This window comes from Salvelinus alpinus, chromosome 16 (assembly GCF_045679555.1).
Source record: "Salvelinus alpinus chromosome 16, SLU_Salpinus.1, whole genome shotgun sequence".
NCBI classification, from domain to species: Eukaryota; Metazoa; Chordata; class Actinopteri; order Salmoniformes; family Salmonidae; genus Salvelinus; species Salvelinus alpinus.
Window position 1 is genome coordinate 26,071,151 of NC_092101.1, and position 23,075 is coordinate 26,094,225.

Genomic DNA, 23,075 nt, shown 5'->3' on the forward strand with positions numbered 1-23,075 from the left:
GGTGGGACAGGCAGGACTGTTTCTCTAGATAGAGTGACAGGTGAAAGGTTCAGACTGGAGATATTGACATACACAGTGAGACATGAGGCCTTGGGAGACCCTGCAGAACAACACAATAACAAACAAACAGCTTGTTTACCAGGGTTGGCATGCACTTGGAGCTGAACACATCATCTTATCTGATTATTTCTTGATTGGTTTGTGATAATTAATCCAGAAGCATCAATTATGTCACCAAGGAGTATGAGGAGGGGAAGTGAAAGGAATGATTGGTTGATGATTTAGAGGGGACAGCGCATACACAATTGTGTTTTAGTGTACTCGTGAGGGCTTTTTGGGGACCAACAAACACACACACCTGGAGTGGTTCTCGCCCAGTGCGACAGCAATGCGACAGATTCCGTGTGATGTCTCCATGTCTCCGTTCTGGACGGCCTCTCTCAGCTGCTCCTGCAGGGACAAGACCTGGGGAACCAGCTTCAGCAGGGTGTTCACATACCTACAGAGAGAGACAGAAAGATATGCAGAGAGAGGGGGAGAAACAGAGATACAGAGAGAGGGGGAGAAGGAGATACAGAGAGAGAGAGACACACACAAGTGAGTTAGTTCACATACTGTACTATTGGAAAAACTGGAGGCGTATAGCTGTCTTGTTTACTTCAAACTAAATCTTTTCCCAAGCCATTCTTTCTCTGATCCTGTGAAACACGCTGCACCCCCCCCCCCACCCCCATCCCATCCCTGCCACGCAAACATCTTTACTTTTCACCAGCTCCATCTCTGTTGCTTTGTTCCATTTCTCTAGGCTTCAATTACTCTGGTCTGTTCTTTCTGCTGTCTCAGCCCTTTCTAATGTATCTATTGTCTATCTGGATGCACACACACACACACACACACACACACACACACCACATACACTCTCCCTCGCTCAGACACACACACACACACACCACATACAGTTGAAGTCGGAAGTTTATATTCACCTTAACCAAATACATTTAAACTCAGTTTTTCACAATTCCTGACATTTAATCCGAGTAAAAATTCCTTGTCTTTGGTCAGTTAGGATCACCACTTTATTTAAGAATGTGAAATGTCAGAATAATAGTAGAGGGAATGATTTCTTTCAGCTTTTATTTCTTTCATCACATTCCCAGTGGGTCAGAAGTTTACATACACTCAATTAGTATTTGGTAGCACTGCCTTTAAATTGTTTAACTTGGGTCAAACGTTTCGGGTAGCCTTCCACAAGCTTCCCACAAAAAGTTGGGTCAATGTTGGCCCATTCCTCCTGACAGAGCTGGTGTAACTGAGTCAGGTTTGTAGGCCTCCTTGCGCACACACGCTTTTTCAGTTCTCTCCACAAATGTTCTATAGGATTGAGGTCAGGGCTCGGTGATGGCCACTCCAATACCTTGACTTTGTTGTCCTTAAGCCATTTTTCCACAACTTTGGAAGTATGCTTGGGGTCATTGTCCATTTGGAAGACCCATTTGCGAACAAGCTTTAACTTTCTGACTGATGTCTTGAGATGTTGCTTCAATATGTCAACATAATTTTCCTCCTCATGATGCCATCTATTTGGTGAAGTGCACCAGTCCCTCCTGCAGCAAAGCACCCCCACAACATGATGCTGCCATCCCGATTCACAGTTGATCTTTGTCCCCATGTGCAGTTGCAAACCGTAGTCTGGCTTTTTTATGGTGGTTTTGGAGCAGTGGCTTCTTCCTTGCTGAGTGGCCTTTTAGGTCATGTCGATATAGGAATCGTTTTACTGTGGATATAGATACTTTTGTACCTTTGCTGTTCTGGGATTGATTTACACTTTTCGCACCAAAGTACGTTCATCTCTAGAAGACAGAACGTGTCTCCTTCCTGAGCGGTATGACAACTGCGTGGTCCCATGATGTTTATACGTGCATACTATTGTTTGTACAGATGAACGTGGTACCTTCAGGCATTTGGAAATTGGTCCCAAGGATGAACCAGACTTGTGAAGGTCTACAATTTTTCTTCTGAGGTCTTGGCTGATTTCTTTTGATTTCCCCATGATGTCAAGCAAAGAGCCACTGAGTTTGAAGGTAGGCCTCGAAATACATCCACAGGTAAAGCTCCAATTGACTCAAATTATGTCAATTAGCCTATCAGAAGCTTCTAAAGCCATTACATAATTTTCTGGAATTTTCCAAGCTGTTTAAAGGCACAGTCAATTTAGTGTGTGTAAACTTCTGACCCACTGGAATTGTGATACAGTGAATTGTAAGTGAAATAATCTGTAAACAATTGTTGGAAAAATTACTTGTGTCATGTACAAAGTAGATGTTCTAACTGACTTGCCACAACTATAGTTTGTTAACAAGAAATTTGTGGAGTGGTTGAAAAACCGAGTTTGAATGACTCCAACCTAAGTGTATGTAAACTTCCGACTTCAACTTTACACTCTCCCGCGCTCAGACACACACCCACCACATACACACACCCACCACATACAATCTCCCTCGCTCAGACACACACCCACCACATACATACACACACCCACCACATACACTCTCCCTCGCTTAGACACACCCACCACATATACTCTCCCTCGCTTAGACACACACCCACCACATATACTCTCCCTCGCTTAGACACACCCACCACATACACTCTCCCTCGCTTAGACACACCCACCACATATACTCTCCCTCGCTTAGACACACCCACCACATACTCTCCCTCGCTTAGACACACCCACCACATATACTCTCCCTCGCTTAGACACACCCACCACATACACTCTCCCTCGCTTAGACACACCCACCACATACACTCTCCCTCGCTTAGACACACCCACCACATATACTCTCCCTCGCTTAGACACACACCCACCACATATACTCTCCCTCGCTTAGACACACCCACCACATACACACATCCACCACACACACCCACCATATACACTCTCCCTCGCTCAGACACACACCCACCACATACACTCTCCCTCGCTCATACACACACCAATCACATACTCTCCCTCGCTCAGACACACACCCACCACATACACACACCCACCACATACACTCTCCCTCGCTCAGACACACACACCACATACACTCTCCCTCGCTCAGACACACACCTATTTAATTCTCCCACATCTATATGTCTGTTCCCCTGCTGTCTGCATTGGGCATGCTCACACACACACACAACCACACTTACTCTGGGTAATATCGCTCTTCCCCCCAACCTTGCAGTGTCATTGGTTCTGACTACTGAATATTCATGTGTCCCCTTATTGACATTATCATGAAGGATTCTGTACCACCTGCATGACAACAAGCCACACACACACACACAGTGTTAATCTTCCATAAAGCACCTATTCCAAACCTCCTCTTTCCCCCGACCTTCAAAATACACTCTCTCTACTTCTATCTCACACACTCAAGCTTTCACAAAGTAACCTCTTCCCTCAGCTAAGAGTACACGACCTGCATCTCCAAGTCAGCCCATTAAAAATTAATGATGACTAAATCTCCCAGGTTGGGCTGTTATTTAATGCAGTGTGTGTTTCTGTATATGTCTGTGTTACTCAGAGGGCTTTGGGGTATGAGTATGTCTCTCTATTGTATGAAACCTGACATCCTATAGATTCCACTGAGACAGACTGTCTACCGTTGACACACAGACCTCCGCTTCCCGCTCTCTCTCTCGCTTTTCTTTCTCCTCCCCTTAAAACTCTAATGAATTTGAAAGACTCCTCTCTCTCTTTTCACCTCCATCTTTCTCCTTTCTCCCTCCCGTTCTCCTTCTCTCTGTTTAACCATATTACAGTCAAGTCATTTGGGAGAATGCTATTGGTCCAACGGCATCCTGTTGCCAGGCAACTAATTTCCCCATCTCAGAGCGTCACTGTAATTAAAAAGGAGGAGATATAGGGAGAGAAGAAGGCAGAGAGAGAGAAAGGGAGGAAAATGGGGGAAAGAGAGAGCCTGGGAGAGAGATAGAAAGATTTTAAGTGAAGGAAAGGGAAGAAGGAAGGATTGAGATAATTGTCTGGGGATAGATAGTGATAATCCTTCTGCCCTGACTCTAGTGTGGCCAAACACAAACACAGGCACACGCAAACCACATATACAAACTCTGTCCTTTTCAAATCTAATTTAGTGTTTTCGGGGTGGGCGATATGGCCTAAAAATCATCTCGGTTTTTTCAAACATTCAAAATATATATCTAATTTTAAAAAAAGTGTTCTCTCGAAATAAGCGTTGTTGTACAAATAAAAGATAAATCCACTATAATTGATCATTTCAATAAGCACTTTTCTACAGCTGGCCATGCTTTCCACCTGGCTACCCCTACCCCAGTCAAAAGCCCTGCACCCCTCACAGCAACTCGCCCAAGTCTCCCCCATTTCTTCACCCAAATCCAGATAGCTGATGTTCTGAAAGAATTGCAAAATCTGGACCCCAACAAATGAGCCGAGCTAGACAATCTGGAACCTCTCTAAAATTATCTGCCAAAATTGTTGCAACCCCTATTACTAGCCTGTTCATATCGTCTGAGATTCCCAAAGATTGGAAAGCAGCCGCGGTCATCCCCTCTTCAAAGGGGGAGACACTCTAGACCCAAACTGCTACAGACCTATATCTATCCTACCCTGCCTTTCTAAGGTCTTCGAAAGCCAAGTTAACAGATTACCGACCATTTCGAATCCCACCGTACCTTCTCCGCTATGCAATCTGGTTTCAGAGCTGGTCATGGGTGCACCTCAGCCACGCTCAAGGTCCTAAACGATATCATAACCTCCATCGATAAGTAACAATACTGTGCAGCCGTATTCATCGACCTGGCCAAGGCTTTCGACTCTGTCAATCACCACATTCTTATCGGCAGACTTAACAGCCTTGGTTTCTCAAATGACTGCCTCGCCTGGTTCACCAACTTCTTCTCTGATAGAGTTCAGTGTGCCAAATCGGAGGGCCTGTTGTCCGGACCTCTGGCAGTCTCTATGGGGGTGCCATAGGGTTCAATTCTCGGGCCGACTCTCTTCTCTGTATACATCAATGATGTCGCTCTTGCTGCTGGTGATTCTCTGATCTACCTCTACACAGACGACACCATTCTGTATACTTCTGGCCCTTCTTTGGACACTGTGTTAACTAACCTCCAGACGAGCTTCAATGCCATACAACTCTCGTTCCATGGCCTCCAACTGCTCTTAAATACAAGTAAAACTAAATGCATGCTCTTCAACCGATCGCTGCCCACACCCGCCTGCCCGTCCAGCATCACTACTCTGGACGGTTCTGACTTAGAACATGTGGACAACTACAAATACCTAGGTGTCTGGTTAGACTGTAAACTCTCCTTCCAGACTCACATTAAACATCTCCAATTCCTATTTTGCAACAAAGCATCCTTCACTCATGCTGCCAAACATACCCTCGTAAAACTGACTATCCTACCGATCCTCGACTTTGGCGATGTCATTTACAAAATAGCTTACAACACTCTACTCAACAAATTGGATGCAGTCTATCACAGTGCCATCCGTTTTGTCACCAAAGCCTCATATACTACCCACCACTGCGACCTGTACGCTCTCGTTGGCTGATCCTCGCTTCATACTCGTCGCCTAACCCACTGGCTCCAGGTCATCTACAAGTCTTTGCTAGGTAAAGCCCCATCTTATCTCAGCTTACTGGTCACCATAGCAGCACCCACCCGTAGCACGCGCTCCAGCAGGTATCTCTCACTGGTCACCCCCAAAGCCAATTCCTACTTTGGCCGCCTTTCCTTCCAGTTCTCTGCTTCCAATGACTGGAAGGAACTGCAAAAATCACTGAAGCTGTAGACACTCCCTCACTTGCTTTAAGCACCAGCTGTCAGAGCAGCTCACAGATCACTGCACCTGTACATATCCCATCTGTAAACAGCCCATCCAACTACCTCATCCCTATACTGTATTTATTTATCTTGCTCCTTTGCACCCAAGTATCTCTACTTGCACATTCATCTTCTGTACATCTACCATTCCAGTGTTTAATTGCTATATTGTAATTCCTTCGCCACCATGGCCTATTTATTGCCTTAACTCCCTTATCTCACCTCATTTGCACACAGCGTAAATATACTTTTTTTCTACTGTATTATTGACTTTATGTTTGTTTATTCCATGTGTAACTCTGTGTTGTTGTATGTGTCGAACTGCTTTACTTTATCTTGGTCAGGTCGCAGTTGTAAATGAGAACTTGTTCTCAACTAGCCTACCTGGTTAAATAAAGGTGAAATAAATCAATAAATCAATAGAAAGGTAAAATACACAGCATTTCAATCAGTCAACAATAATCGAATGAATTCAGGGCTCGTGAAATTATACCTAGGCTATATAAGCATTTTTTGTTGTTGCAATAATCACTGATCTGGCTTTCAAGTCTCATACCTCAATGCAAGCTCAGTTTTTGTTATGAACACACCCTTCTGTTCGTCTCCAACTGTTTAAACAGCAGCTAACCTATCCACATTGTTAACATGTTGAAATCAAGTGGCCTGCCGTATTTGTCAGAATGGAGCGAAGGAGACGAGACCAAAAAGATCATATGAGAACATAAACGCTCATAAAAATTAAAAATATATTTACAAAAACGTGTTTCTTGCAATACTAACATTTTAATTAATCAAATGAATTTGATATATCGCCCAGCACTAATATGAGGGCCATATTCATACCTCCACCAGTAAAATTGGCCTTATTTTAGAGCAATAAAAACACATGTTGAGGAGACTAGCTATTAGGTTGACTAGAGCAGTACTTTGTGAGTGTGAGAGAGAGTGTGAGTGTGAGTGTGAGTGTGAGAGAGAGAGAGAGAGAGAGAGAGAGAGAGAGAGAGAGAGAGAGAGAGAGAGAGAGAGAGAGAGAGAGAGAACAGGCCTATCAGCAGTGTGATCACACCTCCAACCTGCTGCCCCGAGGTGGATGTTGCACCTTTTCCTACCTCGCTCATCTTTCTCTCCCTTCCTCTTTCCATCCCTACCTCGCTCATCTTTCTCTCCCTTCCTCTTTCCATCCATACCTCGCTCATCTTTCTCTCCCTTCCTCTTTCCATCCCTACCTCGCTCATCTTTCTCTCCCTTCCTCTTTCCATCCATACCTCGCTCTCTTTCTCTTGGGGAGGGGCTACTGGGTGCCTACCATTGGAGCTCAATGACGTCGCTCCCCAGCTATGTAACCATGGTAACGCCAGCCAACCGAGAAATGCCTCCCCCCTTCTTCCCTCCCTCCTCCCCTCCTGGCTGTTAGCTCTCCCTGTATTCCCTCCATCTCCCTCAGCTTTCCTCCTTTCTTAATTTCTGTCAACTCTCCTTGCCTGTATTTTTCTCTCCATCCCCATTTCCCCTCTACAGTATCTCCTTCTCTCATATACCCTTTCCATGCCCACACTGTGCTCTTGGCTGCCATCTCCCCCTTCCGATCTTCCTATCTCTGCTCTGTCTCGGTCTTCCATATCTGAATCTGTTGCTCTCTTGGTTCTCTTTAAACAATACCCCCACCTCCTCCATAATGCAGACACTGACTGCGTGTCACCTTGTGTGTTTGTCTGAAGTCATTGGGTTGGCACAAACTCCCACCCTCCCCTGGCAATGTACACACCTCTGGGAGTCGGGTTGTGATATGGCGTTGACGATAGCCTCCACAGCAGTATCAAACAGCTCGGGGTCTGGTAGAGCAGTGAAACAGTCCTCCACCAGTCCTTCGCTCTCACTGAGAGGGACATCTAGCAACACCCAGGAGGACAGACAGCGCAAGACACGAGCCTTCACTGCCCCGGGACTGTCCCCTCGACGCAGCAGCTGCTGGAGCAGTGGACACACTGACCCCCATTCACGACCCAACGCACCTCGCACCTACAGACAGAGGGTGGTGAGTAGTAGATGGATGTGTGTCTGTCTTTGTGTCTGTCTGTCGTGCCCTTTGGCACCCCTCAGTCTCTAGCACCCCTCACCTGTCCCTTGCGGTACTGTGGCAGACGGCTGGTCTGGAACTCTTCAGGCAGGACAGTCAGTAGCTCCAGTAGGGCCAGACACCTGGCCCGGCCGTCCACCCCCCCTCCCTCCTCCTGGAACACACGTACCATCTCTGGCACGGCGCCTGGCCAAGCCTCTGGCATGGTGTTCAGGGCCAGGGAGGCCAGCGCCACACATAGACGCGTCAGCACCTTGGAAACAGGACCACAACGACGTACTGTAATCTATGACTTCATTTTATTTACTATACTTGATGGTTTTAAGGCATTTAGCTCCAGTTGTATGTATTTTCAATGATCTAATACAGGGATGGGCAACTGGCGGCCCGTGAACCAATTCAAAAAATATATATATGGGGGGGGGGGGGGGGTGGACTCTGTCAGGGTCTCAAATTACTGTTGAGAGTTAGAATAATAGAGTACAAGGTCCAATTTCAAAATTTGGTTGTGCATCAGCAGTCACTCAATTAGCCCATGTCAGCAAAAAAACTTTAAATTAGTAAGTTAGCTGGTCGCTAGACTATCTAAACTTGTAGTAAGCATGGTCGAATTACCGACCGGGGTGGCGCCCACTGATCATCAGTTATCATATTAAAAACTGCAAACATTTGCCTCCACCCTATGGCAAAATGTGTAGAATTGCAGGAAATTAGCTGTAAAAATGCAATTTTTTTCTCTCTGCCCCATGGCAAAATGTGTAGAATTGTAGGAAATTAGCTGTAAAAATGCTATTTTTGAATTAAAATTGAAAATCTTTTCTCCGCCCCATGGCAAAATGTTTACCAGGAAAGTGAACATTTAAACAGATTTTCTGTCTCTTCACAGTCACGAGGGGGGCCGTTAAAATGATTTGCTCGCAAGGTATGAATGTGGGTACGCAGACCCACGAGCCACTGTGGCCCCTCATGATGAGTTGTGTTTTTTTGTGGCCCTCACACAAAGTAGCCCATCCCTTATCTAATAAATCCATCCATCTACTCATCCTCCCATCCATCCATCTACCCACCATCTTGGACCCGGAGGAGAAGCAGGCGATCTGGGAGAAGAGTTGAGTCTTTAAGGTCTCATACTGGTCAGAGGGGATGTCAGACCAGTAGCGTGATATCTTAGTGTGGAGGGCACTAGCCCCAAAGTACTGGATCTCAGGAACCTAGGGAAAGAGACAGGGTTAGGTGTGTGTCAGGGTTTGTGTGTTAGCCGGTAATAGCCGGCTTTTGGCCCCCCAAAAAAACTGAAAAGCCGATTACTGAAAAGCCGATTTTCTTCTGGGAGAAGAAAATAAATTCCATTGTGAAAATGCATTTTAGCCTATTCATTGATTGAAATACCAGTTGACGTAGCGCAGGAGCTGCCTGCTGCTACAGCTCAAACAGCTCGTTCGTTGCTGCTACAGCTCATCAAACAGCTCGTTCATTGCTGCTACAGCTCGTTCGTTGCTGCTACAGCTCATCAAACAGCTGTTCGTTGCTGCTACAGCTCATCAAACAGCTCGTTCGTTGCTGCTACAGCTCATCAAACAGCTCGTTCGTTGCTGCTACAGCTCATCAAACAGCTGTTCGTTGCTGCTACAGCTCATCAAACAGCTGTTCGTTGCTGCTACAGCTCATCAAACAGCTGTTCGTTGCCGCTACAGCTCATCAAATAGCTGTTCGTTGCCGCTACAGCTCATCAAACAGCTCGTTCGTTGCTGCTACAGCTCATCAAACAGCTCGTTCGTTGCTGCTACAGCTCATCAAACAGCTGTTCGTTGCTGCTACAGCTCATCAAACAGCTCGTTCGTTGCTGCTACAGCTCATCAAACAGCTCGTCCGTTGCTGCTACAGCTCATCAAACAGCTCGTTCGTTGCTGCTACAGCTCATCAAACAGCTCGTTCATTGCTGCTACAGCTCGTTCGTTGCTGCTACAGCTCATCAAACAGCTGTTCGTTGCTGCTACAGCTCATCAAACAGCTCGTTCGTTGCTGCTACAGCTCATCAAACAGCTCGTTCGTTGCTGCTACAGCTCGTTCGTTGCTGCTACAGCTCATCAAACAGCTGTTCGTTGCTGCTACAGCTCATCAAACAGCTCGTTTGTTGCTGCTACAGCTCGTTCGTTGCTGCTACAGCTCATCAAACAGCTCGTTCATTGCTGCTACAGCTCGTTCGTTGCTGCTACAGCTCATCAAACAGCTGTTCGTTGCTGCTACAGCTCATCAAACAGCTCGTTCGTTGCTGCTACAGCTCATCAAACAGCTCGTTCGTTGCTGCTACAGCTCATCAAACAGCTGTTCGTTGCTGCTACAGCTCATCAAACAGCTCGTTCGTTGCTGCTACAGCTCATCAAACAGCTCGTTCGTTGCTGCTACAGCTCATCAAACAGCTCGTTCGTTGCTGCTACAGCTCATCAAACAGCTCGTTCGTTGCTGCTACAGCTCGTTCGTTGCTGCTACAGCTCGTTCGTTGCTGCTACAGCTCATCAAACAGCTCGTTCGTTGCTGCTACAGCTCATCAAACAGCTCGTTCGTTGCTGCTACAGCTCATCAAACAGCTCGTTCGTTGCTGCTACAGCTCATCAAACAGCTCGTTCGTTGCTGCTACAGCTCATCAAACAGCTCGTTCGTTGCTGCTACAGCTCATCAAACAGCTGTTCGTTGCTGCTACAGCTCATCAAACAGCTGTTCGTTGCCGCTACAGCTCATCAAACAGCTGTTCGTTGCTGCTACAGCTCATCAAACAGCTGTTCGTTGCTGCTACAGCTCATCAAACAGCTCGTTCGTTGCTGCTACAGCTCATCAAACAGCTCGTTCGTTGCTGCTACAGCTCATCAAACAGCTGTTCGTTGCTGCTACAGCTCATCAAACAGCTGTTCGTTGCTGCTACAGCTCATCAAACAGCTCGTTCGTTGCTGCTGGAGTGAAACCTGCTTTTATAATCCAAATAAACGTGCTACAATTCTAATCGCGTGTTAACAGTTTTCATGGACATGAACATTCTGCCAGTCAAACAAATGTCCGGCGCAACATTTTCCTAACAGAAACCCTGGTGTGTGTGTGTGTGTGCTGGTATATCCTACCTTGTCAGGGCTGAGCAGGGCCCAGCAGAACTGCCAGGCCTGAGGGGACACCTGAGCCTGCATCAGCCACTTCTGGGCCAGGTTCTTATTCTCAATGTTAGGGTCATAGTACAACTGGTGGAGTGCCTGGGGGGGGGGGGGGGGGTAGAGAGAGAAAGAGGGAGGAATAGAGGGAGGAAGTCAGTATAATTGCAGTATAATATATACTGTATGTCATTTAGAACTTTAACGTTAGTGTTTCTATATAGTTTAGCAACATTAGGTTCTTTATAAAGTTCTTATCCTCTGAAACAGACTGGCTGAACACTAGGAAACAGATGCTTCCTAAGAGGAATACAGTTGGCCATGTTCTTTCTTCATCCTCCTCCATGCTCACTCCATCCCTCCTCTATCCTCCTCCATGCTCACCCCTTCCCTCCTCTATCCTCCTCCATGCTCACTCCATCCCTCCTCCATGCTCACCCCTTCCCTCCTCCATGCTCACTCCATCCCTCCTCCATGCTCACTCCATCCCTCCTTTATCCTCCTCCATGCTCACCCCTTCCCTCCTCTATCCTCCTCCATGCTCACTCCATCCCTCCTCCATGCTCACTCCATCCCTCCTCTATCCTCCTCCATGCTCACCCCTTCCCTCCTCTATCCTCCTCCATGCTCACCCCTTCCCTCCTCTATCCTCCTCCATGCTCACCCCTTCCCTCCTCTATCCTCCTCCATGCTCACCCCTTCCCTCCTCTATCCTCCTCCATGCTCACTCCATCCCTCCTCCATGCTCACCCCATCCCTCTTTTATCCTCCTCCATGCTCACTCCATCCCTCCATCTTCAATCATCAATTGTATATATTTATAAAGCCATTTTTACATAAGCAGATATCACAAAGAGCTTACTCCATCCATCTATCCTCCCTTCCTCTCCAGTAGTAACTGACTCAGCAGGTTGTATGGAGACTCTAGTATGACTGACTGCCGTTATAGAACACAAATACAGAGAGTATCAAGAGGTTTGTCTCCAGTTACATACTGTATCTAGCGTGTATCCCTACCTAGCACCTTGACCAAGAGCTAGTGTGGGTTGACATCATTGTCTAATAAAGAGATGCATTTCAAAGAATAAACGTCTGCGCAGGGTCCCTTTGTTTCCTTTGAAATCATCCCTCAGCGTCGATACACAGTATGAAGAGGTCTTGGGTTGTGTGTGTCAGAGATCACAGCCTGACTCATATTCCAGTCCTCCGCTGTTCCACGCTGAAACACTGCTCTATGTCACACACACACACACACACCTCAGCCGCTCGAATAGTGAATCTGCCCAGATCAAGCAACCTCTTTACTGAGGAGCAGTGTCTTTACTGAAATCTCTCATCACTCTCGTACCTCATCAACTCCTTCGCTCTGTGCCTGACGTCTTTTTTCCCCTCCCTTCTTCTCTTTCTCATCCCTTCATCTCGCTATTTCTAAACGAAGCTGTGATTTTCCAGAGTTCAAAGCTAAGGCAGATCATTACCGCCGTCCACTGTGTGATCTAAGGAGACTTCTCATCCCAGGGACACACTCCAGACTGCACGCCGTGTGTGTGTCGTACATAGACCCATCTCACTACAGCCAGCCAGATGCATCTAACTAGCAGCTGTAATGTTGCTTCAACTGTTTCATTAGCCAACAGAGTTCAGATCTGTCTGTCTGTCAGTTGATAGCAGCTGCAGTCAGGGATCTGATCATCCACTCCTGATGCAGAGAGACAGAGAGGGAGGGAGACGGGAGGCTGCAGGTGAAGAGCACCACTCTGTCTGCAGCAGTCTCTCCATATGGTCACACACACACACACGTCACAGATGGAGGTACTTAGGCTCTGAAAGAACTAGCTACTATACTAGTACTCTCCCAGTGTGTGTGTGTTTGTGTGTGTGTCAGAAATAGAGTGGAAGAGAGGAAACATTAAAAGCAAAGTGTAGAAGGAGCCAGGAGGAAGTACTGGGCTGCAGGTGAAAGCACCTCTGTGCTCAGATAGAAACAGCTAGATACACTACATGACCAAAAGTATGTTGAACATCTCATTCCAAAATCAAGGCCATTAATATAGAGTTGGTCCCCCCTTTGCTGCTTTAACAGCCTCCACTCTTCTGGGAAGGCTTTCCACGAGATGTTGGAACATTGCTACCATTCAGCCACAAGAGCTTTAATGAGGTCGGGCACTGATGTTGGGCGATTAGGCCTGGCTTGCAGTCGGTGTTCCAATTCATCCCAAAGGTATTCAATTGGATTGAGGTCAGGGCTCTGTGCAGGCTAGTCCAGTTCTTCCACACCGATCTCGACAAACCACTTCTGTATGGACCTCACTTTGTGCACGGGGGCATTGTTGCCACAAAGTTGGAAGCACAGAATCGTCTAGAATGTCATTGGATGCTGTAGTGTTAAGATTTCCCCTCACTGGAACTAAGGGGCCTAGCCCGAACCATGAAAAACAGCCCCAGACCATTATTCCTCCTCCAAACTTTACAGTTGGCACTATGAATTTGGGCAGGTAGCATTCTTCTGGCATCCGTCAAACCCAGATTCGTCCGTCGACTGCCAGATGGTGAAGCGTGATTCATCACTGCAGAGAACACGTTTCCACAGCTCCAGAGTCCAAAGGCGACGAGATTTACACCACTCCAGTCAACGCTTGGATGCTTCCAGAGGCATTTTGGAACTTGGTAGTGAGTGTTGCAACTGAGGACAGACGATTTTTACACTCTACGCGCTTCATCACTCGGAGGCCCCCTTTCTGTGAGCTTGTCTGGCCTACCACTTCGAGGCTGAGCTGTTGTTGCTCCTAGACGTTTCCACTAGAGGTCGACCGATTATGATTATTGGATACCGATTATTGGAGGACCAAAATAAGCCGATACCAATTAAATTGGCCGATTTATATATATATATGTAATAACGACAATTACAACAATACTGAAAACATTTTTATTTTAAGTTAATATAATACATAAATAAAATCTATTTAGTCTCAAATAAATAATGAAACATGTTCAATTTGGATTAAATAATGCAAAAACACAGTGTTGGAGAAGAAAGTAAAAGTGCAATATGTGCCATGTAAAAAGCTAAAGTTTAAGTTCCTTGCTCAGAACATGAGGAACATATGAAAGCTGGTGATTCCTTTAAACATGAGTCTCAATATTCCCAGTTAAGATGTATAGGTTGTAGTTATTATAGGAATTATAGGACTATTTCTCTCTATACCATTTGTATTTCATATACCTTTGACTATTGGATGTTCTTATAGGCACTATAGTATTGTTGAGAGGCTTGAAGTCAAACAGTGCTGTGCTTCAAGCATTGCGAAGAGCTGCTGACAAAAGCAGGAAAGTGCTGTTTGAATGAATGCTTACGAGCGTGCTGCTGCCATCCACCTCTGTCAGACCGCTCTATCAAATATCAAATCATAGACTTAATTATAATATAATACACACACAGAAATAGGAGCCGTAGGTCATTAATATGATCAAATCCGGAAACTATCATTTCGAAAACAAAACATTTATTCTTTCAGTGAAATACTGAACCGTATTGAATGCACAACATTCAATGTTACAGTTGAAGTCGGAAGTTTACATACACCTTAGCCAAATACATTTAAACTCAGTTTTTCACAATTCCTGACATTTAATCCGAGTAAAAATTCCCTGTTTTAGGTCAGTTAGGATCACCACTTTATTTTAAGAATGTGAAATGTCAGAATAATAGTAGAGAGAATGATTTATTTCAGCTTTTATTTCTTCACATTCATCACATTCCCAGTGGGTCAGAAGTTTACATACACTCAATTAGTATTTGGTAGCATTGCCTTTAAATTGTTTAACTTGGGTCAAACGTGTCGGGTAGCCTTCCACAAGCTTCCCACAAAAAGTTGGGTGAATGTTGGCCCATTTCTCCTGACAGAGCTGGTGTAACTGAGTCAGGTTTGTAGGCCTCCTTGCTCCCACACGCTTTTTCAGTTCTGCCCACAAATTTTCTATGGGATTGAGGTCAGGGCTTTGTGATGGTCACTCCAATACCTTGACTTTGTTGTCCTTACGCCATTTTGCCACAACTTTGGAAGTATGATTGGGGTCATTGTCCATTTGGAAGACCCATTTGTGACCAATGATGTCTTGAGATGTTGCTTCAACATATCCACATAATTGTCCCTCAAGATGCCATATATTTTATGAAGTGCACCAGTCCCTCTTGCAGCAAAGCACCCCCACAACATGATGCTGCCACCCCTGTGCTTCACAGTTGGGATGGTGTTCTTCGGCTTGCAAGCCTCCCCTTTTTCCTCCTAACATAACGATGGTCATTATGGCCAAACAGTCCTTTGCTGTTGTTCTGGGATTGATTTGCACTTTTCGCACGAAAGTACACTCATCTCTAGAAGACAGAACGAGTCTCCTTCCTGAGCGGTATGACAACTGCGTGGTCCCATGGTGTTTATACTTGCGTACTATTGTTTGTACAGATGAACGTGGTACCTTCAGGCATTTGGAAATTGCTCCCAAGGATGAACCAGACTTGTGGAGGTCTACAACTTTTTTTCTGAGGTCTTGGCTGATTTCTTTTGATTTTTCCATGATGTCAAGCAAAGAGGCACTGAGCTTGAAGGTAGGCCTTGAAATACATCCACAGGTACACCTCCAATTGACTCAAATTATGTCAATTAGCCTATCAGAAACTTCTAAAGCCATGACATAATTTTCTGGAATTTTCCAAACTGTTTAAAGGCATAGTCAATTTAGTGTATGTAAACTTCTGACCCACTGGAATTGTGATACAGTGAATTATAAATGAAATAATCTGTCTGTAAACAATTGTTGGAGAAATTACTTGTGTCATGCACAAAGTAGATGTCCTAACCGACTTGCCAAAACTATAGTTTGTTAACAAGAAATTTGTGGAGTGGTTGAAAAACGAGTTTTAATGACTCCAACCTAAGTGTATGTAAACTTCATTAATTACGGTCTTTGTTAGGAAGAAATGGTGTTCACACAGTTCGCAACAAGCCAGGCGGCCCAAACTGCTGCATATACCCGGACTCTGCTTGCACTAAATGCAAGAGAAGTGACACAATTTCCCTAGTTAATATTGCCTGCTAACATGAATTTATTTTAACTAAATATGCAGGTTTAAAAAATATATACTTGTGTATTGATTTTAAGAAAGGCATTGATGTTTATGGTTCGGTACATTTGTGCAATGATTGTGCTTTTTTCACGTATGCACTTTTGTTAAATCATCACCCGTTTGGCGAAGTTGAAGTAGACTGTGATTCGATGATAAATTAACAGGCACCGCATTGATTATATGCAACGCAGGACAAGCTAGTTAAACTAGTAATATCATCAACCATGTGTAGTTAACTAGTGATTATGTGAAGATTGATTGTTTTTTAGATAAGTTTAATGCTAGCTAGCAACTTACCTTGGCTCCTTGCTGCACTCGCGTAACAGGTGGTCAGCCTGCCACACAGTTTCCTCATGGATTGTGTAATCGGCGTCCAAAAATGTTGATTATTGATTGTTATGAAAACTTGAAATCGTCCCTAATTAACTTCTTATGGCTGCAATCTCGCTACCAGGATCGATATGACAACAGCCAAATTCAAATAACAGAAATCTCATAATTAAAATTCCTCAGACATTCATGTGTCTATATAATTTTAAAGGTAATCTTGTTGTTAATCCCACCAAAGTCTCCAATTTCAAATATGCTTTTCAGCGAAAGCACTAAAAACGATTATGTTAGGTCACCACAAAACCACAATAAGCACAGCCATTTTTCCAGCGAAAGATAGCTTTCACAAAAACCAGAAATAGATATAAAATTAATCACTAACCTTTGATTATCTTCATCAGATGACACTCATAGGACTTCATGTTACACAATACATGCATGTTTTGTTTGATAAAGTTCATATTTATATAAAAAAATCTGAGTTTACATTGGCGCGTTACATTCACTAGTTCCAAAAACATCAAGTGATTTTGCATAGCCACATCGTTTCAACAGAAATACTCATCATAAATGTAGATGATAATACAAGTTATACACATGGAATTATAGATATACCTCTCCTTAATGCAACCGCTGTGTCAGATTTCAAAAAACTTTACGGAAAAATAAACCATGTAATAATCTGAGACGGAGCTCAGAACAATAGCCAAATTAGCCGCCATGTTGGACTCAACAGAAACCAGAAAATACATGATAAATGTTTCCTTACCTTTGATGAACTTCATCAGAATGCAGTCCTAGGAATCCCAGGTCCACAATAAATGCTTGATTTGTTCAATAATGTCCGTTATTTATGTCCAATTAGCTACTTTCTAATTGTTTACCAAACGCCCTAACCAAAGTCTCAAAGCGCGTCCACTATAACGTGACGAAATGTCACTTCGCTGTCTCCTTCGGCCCCCCTTCACATTAGAGTCATCAGACAAAGTTCTATTGACGGTTGACATCTAGTGGAAGCCGTAGGAAGTGAAAACCCATCCATATCTCTCTGTATTTTCAATGAGAGCTTGGTTGAAAATCTGGCACCCCCAGAAAATATCCAAACAGGAGGTGGTTGCCTGCCATATGAGTTCTGTTATACTCACAGACATAATTCAAACAGTTTTAGAAACGTCAGAGTGTTTTCTATCCCATACTACTAATAATATGCATATATTAGCAACTATGACATAGGAGGAGGCCGTTTACTCTGGTCATCTCTGTGCACCTTTCATCCAAGCTACTCAATACGGCCCCTTCAGCCATAAGAAGTTAATCAGCCATGCCGATTAATCGGTCGACCTCTAGTTTCCACTTCATAATAATAGCACTAACAGTTGACCGGGTCAGCTCTAGCAGGGCAGAAATTTTACGAACTGACTTGTTGGAAAGGTGGCATCCTATTATATCCCGGGTATAAAAAATAAATAGAGTAGTACACTCATATATATAAAAAAACACCAACGATTCGTCATCACTGTGCCTTCTTCACTCTATTTTTATAGCTTTCAGTTTATTCGCTGTTAGTCAGCACCTGTACACTAAATAATTATCTCTGGGTGTGCACCAGCGCTTGCTTTTTATTAGAATATACCACAGGTATGACAACAACAAAAAAACTTTTACTGTTCTAATTACATTGGTAACCAGTTTATAATAGCAATAAGGCACCTCAGGGTTTGTGGTATACTGCCAATATACCACGGCTTAGGGCTGTATCAAGGCACTCCGTGTTGCGTCGTGCTAAGAACAGCCCTTAGCCGTGGCTTTTAGGTTATATACCACACCCCCCTTCTGTCTTATTGCTTAAATACAGGCTAGCCTACCTGTATGTATAGGGCCTAACAGTTGGCACTGCTGCAGTTCAGAAACAGCACCTGCTATTTAAAATACCTGCTGTATTAAAATAAACATGAATATGTCTCATGAATATGACTTTTCTATTGTGTTATTGACTGTACGTTTGTTTATTCCATGTGTAACTCTGTTGTTTGTGTCGCACTGCTTTGCTTTATCTTGGCCAGGTCACAGTTGTAAAGGAGAACTTGTTCTCAACCGACCTACCTGGTTAAATAAAGGTGAAATTTAAAAAAATAATTTAAAAAATGTACTGCACCTAGGGGAATAGCGTGCAGGTGCAACCAGCCACACAGTAAATCTGCTCCCAACCATGGTACGTTTGAGGGTGCTGCAGACGAATGTATATGTAGAGGAGGTTCAGTAAACTGAGACCTGAAGACTCATTGTAGAGTCTTCAGATCTAGCGACTAGGCATTAGCTCAGCAGGCTGACAGGTCTCGAGTCACACAGCAGTCTGATATCCAGTCAAGTTACTGTAATGTACTGCCTGTGTCCTGTTGTACCATTCCTAGGGGACAGACAGACAGAGCCTTGCTAAGAGACTCTTCTTGAAAAGACAGGATATTGATCCATGTCTGACTGGATAAATCAATCATCATTATTGATTAGATCTATGTCATCTTATATCATCATAACTGTTCATATTTATATTAATGATGTGAAATGGAGATCAAATAACATGCAGAAGGAGGGGAACTGATGAATGAATGAAGCTGGGATGTTGTGTGTGCATGCGTGCTTGCCTGTGTGTGTGTAGGGGCGTGGGCGGTTGTTGACTGTGTCTGAAGTCTGCGCAGAGATATATATTTTTTAAACTCCATGTTGCCAATGACGATGGCATCAGCCAGAAAAAGATGAAGACACAATTAGTAAAGCTTCACGACCATTGAATGATCATTATTTGGTTGCCATTGAGAATACTGATATCCAACCCCAAACAGGTATGACGATATGAGATTTAGCACCTGCTCCAGACTCTAAAATAAGAAACAACCATCGATAACGGAAGGTGGGGTGGGGGGGGGGGGGGGGGGGTTGTGACGTCATGCTCAACTGGAAGTGCTCTAATTCTCTCATATCAACCATGCACTGAAATAGCACAACACCATCTCTCTCTCCTCTGCACATCACAATGACTCTGGTTTCAGTGTCACATTCCACCACCCTCCTCTCTCTGTCTGTGTATCTCAGTAGTTGGTTCCTTTCTCTCCCACCCTCGCACTTTCTACCCCTCAGTGTGTGTGTGTGTGTGTGTGTGTGTGTGTGTGTCTCAGTACCTCTAGGTCTTCATTGTTCACAGAAAGGGACTGGATAGGCGTTAGCTTTACCAGCTTCACCAGGTCCACCCAGGCAGCCATCCAATGGCATGAGATGAGGTTAGGCTAACTCTATGTTGGGTAACAGATGTAATAACACACTAACTGGATTATCTTTGGAGAGGATATACACTACTGGTCAAAAGTTTTACAACACCTACTCATTCAAGGGTTTCTTTATTTTTACTATTTTCTACATTGTAGAATAGTGAAGACATTAAAACTATGAAATAACACATATGGAATCATGTAGTAACCAAAAAAGGGTTAATCACACATTAAGAAGAAATTCCACAAATTAACTTTTAAGAAGGCATACCTGTTAATTGAAATGCATTCCAGATGACCACCTCGTGAAGCTGGTTGAGAGAATGCCAGGCGTGTGCAAAAGGTGGCTATTTGAAGAATCTCAAATATAAAATATATTTTGATTTGTTTAACACTTTTGTGGTTACTACATGATTCCATATCTGTTATTTCATAGTTTTGATGTCTTCACTTCTTATTCTAGAAAACCCCTTGAATGGGTAGGTGTCCTAAAACCTTTGACCGGTAGTGTATATCCAGCCTGCCTGGCCACAGTACCCATTATTATCACACACACACAAAGGAATTGTGCTGGGCACATACACACAGACAGCTGGGACAAAGGCTATTGTACTGGTGGAACCAAGACAGGGCCAGGAACCTACTTCTCCATAACGCACACGCTCACACACGAGAGAGAGCTGACTTCTGTATCAATTTGCTCTCCTCTTCTTATCCACTTTTGGGAAGCACAATTTAGCTTTCAATCGATTTGCTGTTTGAGACTGAAGAGATGTTTAAGTGTGCATTGAACTCAGCTGTTAGAGTTACCTACTGGGAGACTAGGTCTACACTGACTGTACAAAACATTAGCAACACCTGCTCTTTCCATGATAGACTGACCAGGTGAAAGCTTTGATCCCTTATTGATGTCATTAAATCTACTTCAAATCAGTGTAGATGAAGGGGAAGAGACAGGTTAAAGAAGGATTTTAAAGCCTTGAGACATGGCTTGTGTAAGTGTGCCATTCAGAGGATGAATGGGCAAGACAAAATATTTAATTGCCTTGGAACGGGGTATGGTAGTAGGTGCCAGGCGCACCGGTTTGTGTCAAGAACTGCAACGCTGCTGGGTTTTTCACGCTCAACAGTTTCCGGTGTGTATCAAGAATGGTCCATCACCCAAAGGACATCTAGCCAACTTGACAACTGTGGGAAGCATTGGAATCAACATGGGGCAGCATCCCTGTGGAACGTTTCAACAACTTGTAGTTGCCCCGACAAATTAAGGCTGTTCTGAGTGCAAAGGGGGGTGCAACTCAATATTAGGAAGGTGCTCCTAATGTTTTGTACACTCAATGTACATCTCAACATTGTACAACAGGGCTCCGACCTGGCCAAGATAAAGCAAAACAGTGCGACACAAACAACACAGAGTTACACATGGAATAAACAAACGTACAGTCAATAACACAATAGAAAAGTCTATATACAGTGTGTGCAAATGAGGTAAGATTAGGGAGGTAAGGCAATAAATAGGCCATAGTGGTGAAGTAATTACAATTTAGCAATTAAACACTGGAGTGATAGATGTGTAGAAGATGAAGATGAATCATCCCCATATATATATTTTTTTTCTCCTTTGCAACCCAGGAGAGATACTGGGTTGCAAAGGAGAAAAAAAATATATATATGGGGATGAGGTAGTTGGATAGGCTATTTACAGATGAGCTATGTACAGGTGCAATGATCTGTGAGCTGCTCTGACAGCTGATGCTTAAAGTTAGTGAGGGAGATATGGGTCTCCAGCTTCAGTGAATTTTGCAATTCGTTCCAGTCATTGGCAGCAGAGAACTGGAAGGAAAGGCGGTTCTCTGGAATACCTGCTGGAGCGCGTGCTATGGGTTGGTGCTGCTATGGGGACCAGTGAGCTGTGATAAGGCAGACTTATAGATGACCTGGAGCCAGTGGGTTTGGCGACAAATATGAAGAGAGGGCCTGCCAACGAGAGCATACAGGTCGCAGTGGTGGGTAGTATATGGGGCTTTGGTGATCAAACGGATGGCACTGTGATAGACTGCATCCAATTTGCTGAGTAGAGTGTTGGAGGCTATTTTATTAATGACGTCGCCAGAGTCAAGGATCGGTAGAATAGTCAGTTTTACGAGGGTATGTTTGGCAGCATGAGTGAAGGATGCTTTGTTGCGAAATAGGAAGCCAATTCTAGATGTAATTTTGGATTGGAGATGCTTAATGTGAGTCTGGAAGGAGAGTTTACAGTCTAACCAGACACCTAGGTATTTGTAATTGTCCACATATTCTATATCAGAACCGTCCAGATTCAGTTTATCAACCAGCTAATTACTAAAATCAGGTGCGATAGATTATGGTTGGAGTGAACAGGACGGTAGCTCTCGTGGAACAGGGATGGAGAGAGAACTTACAGGACGGTAGCGCTCCAGGAACAGGGTTGGAGAGCCCTGGTCTACAGTGTTTTGCTCTCCTTCCATTCCTCGTCTCCTCTCTCTCATCTGCATCTATCTGAAAACAACAGCACATATGGTGGACACCTTCCGGCCAACGACTGCTTTCACCGGCCTAGTTTTCCCTATTCACAGCAGTACGATGGGAGACAAGGAGAAGATTAAGGAGAGGAGACAGAGGAAGCTACACACAATTGAGACACACTCTAGCTATATATTGTGTGAATCAGAAAAGAGCCAATGAGAAGGAGACACCGGTATCTATTGAGACGCAGCCACACCTTTCTCCCTCTCCCCCTGCACTTCAATTTCCTCTCCCTCCACTTTTATTACTGCATCTCCCCATCTCTCCTGTTCTCCATACCTCTCTCTCTCCCTCACTTAATCATGACTGTCGCATATCCCCTCCTCCCCTCCCTCTTTCTCGTACTCCCTTCCACTGTCTCTCTAATCAAGACGGTCGAATCACCCCTCCCACACTCCCTCCTTTCTTTACTGTCAATGTCAGACATTACCCCCACTCTCTCCCAACCTCCGTCCAACTCGCTCCTCCATCTCATCCACAATTTCTTTGTCTCACCCGTCCCCCTCTCCACCAACTCCCTCTCGTCCCCTCTGGCCCTGGTCACCAGCCACCCAGCAACAGGGAGATTCATCACAGAAACCTAGCAGCCACAGCATGCCAACACACACACCTTAGATGACAGAGATGGAGAGTTGGCTGGTGGCTATAATGACCTCCAGTACCAAAATTCTCTCTCTCTCGCTCCCAGCTGGCTAATCATTAGCTGAGAGCTCCACTACACA

At 44.5% G+C, this 23,075-nt stretch overlaps 1 protein-coding gene across 2 annotated transcripts in view; it reads right to left on the reverse strand.

Moving 5' to 3' along the window:
- ipo13b (importin 13b) overlaps positions 1 to 23,075 on the reverse strand; it is a 49,783-nt gene that overhangs the window by 19,863 nt on the left and 6,845 nt on the right. For both annotated transcript variants that reach the window (XR_011668323.1, XM_071345633.1), the window contains exons 2-6: positions 11,062 to 11,187; positions 9,016 to 9,159; positions 7,989 to 8,201; positions 7,637 to 7,890; positions 359 to 499 (exon numbers count right to left, since the gene is read on the reverse strand). Coding sequence is in view for 1 of the 2 variants with exons in the window: in XM_071345633.1 (XP_071201734.1) it covers positions 359 to 499; positions 7,637 to 7,890; positions 7,989 to 8,201; positions 9,016 to 9,159; positions 11,062 to 11,187 (878 nt within the window). In the remaining variant the exon portion in view is untranslated. The remainder of the gene's footprint in view (positions 1 to 358; positions 500 to 7,636; positions 7,891 to 7,988; positions 8,202 to 9,015; positions 9,160 to 11,061; positions 11,188 to 23,075) is intronic.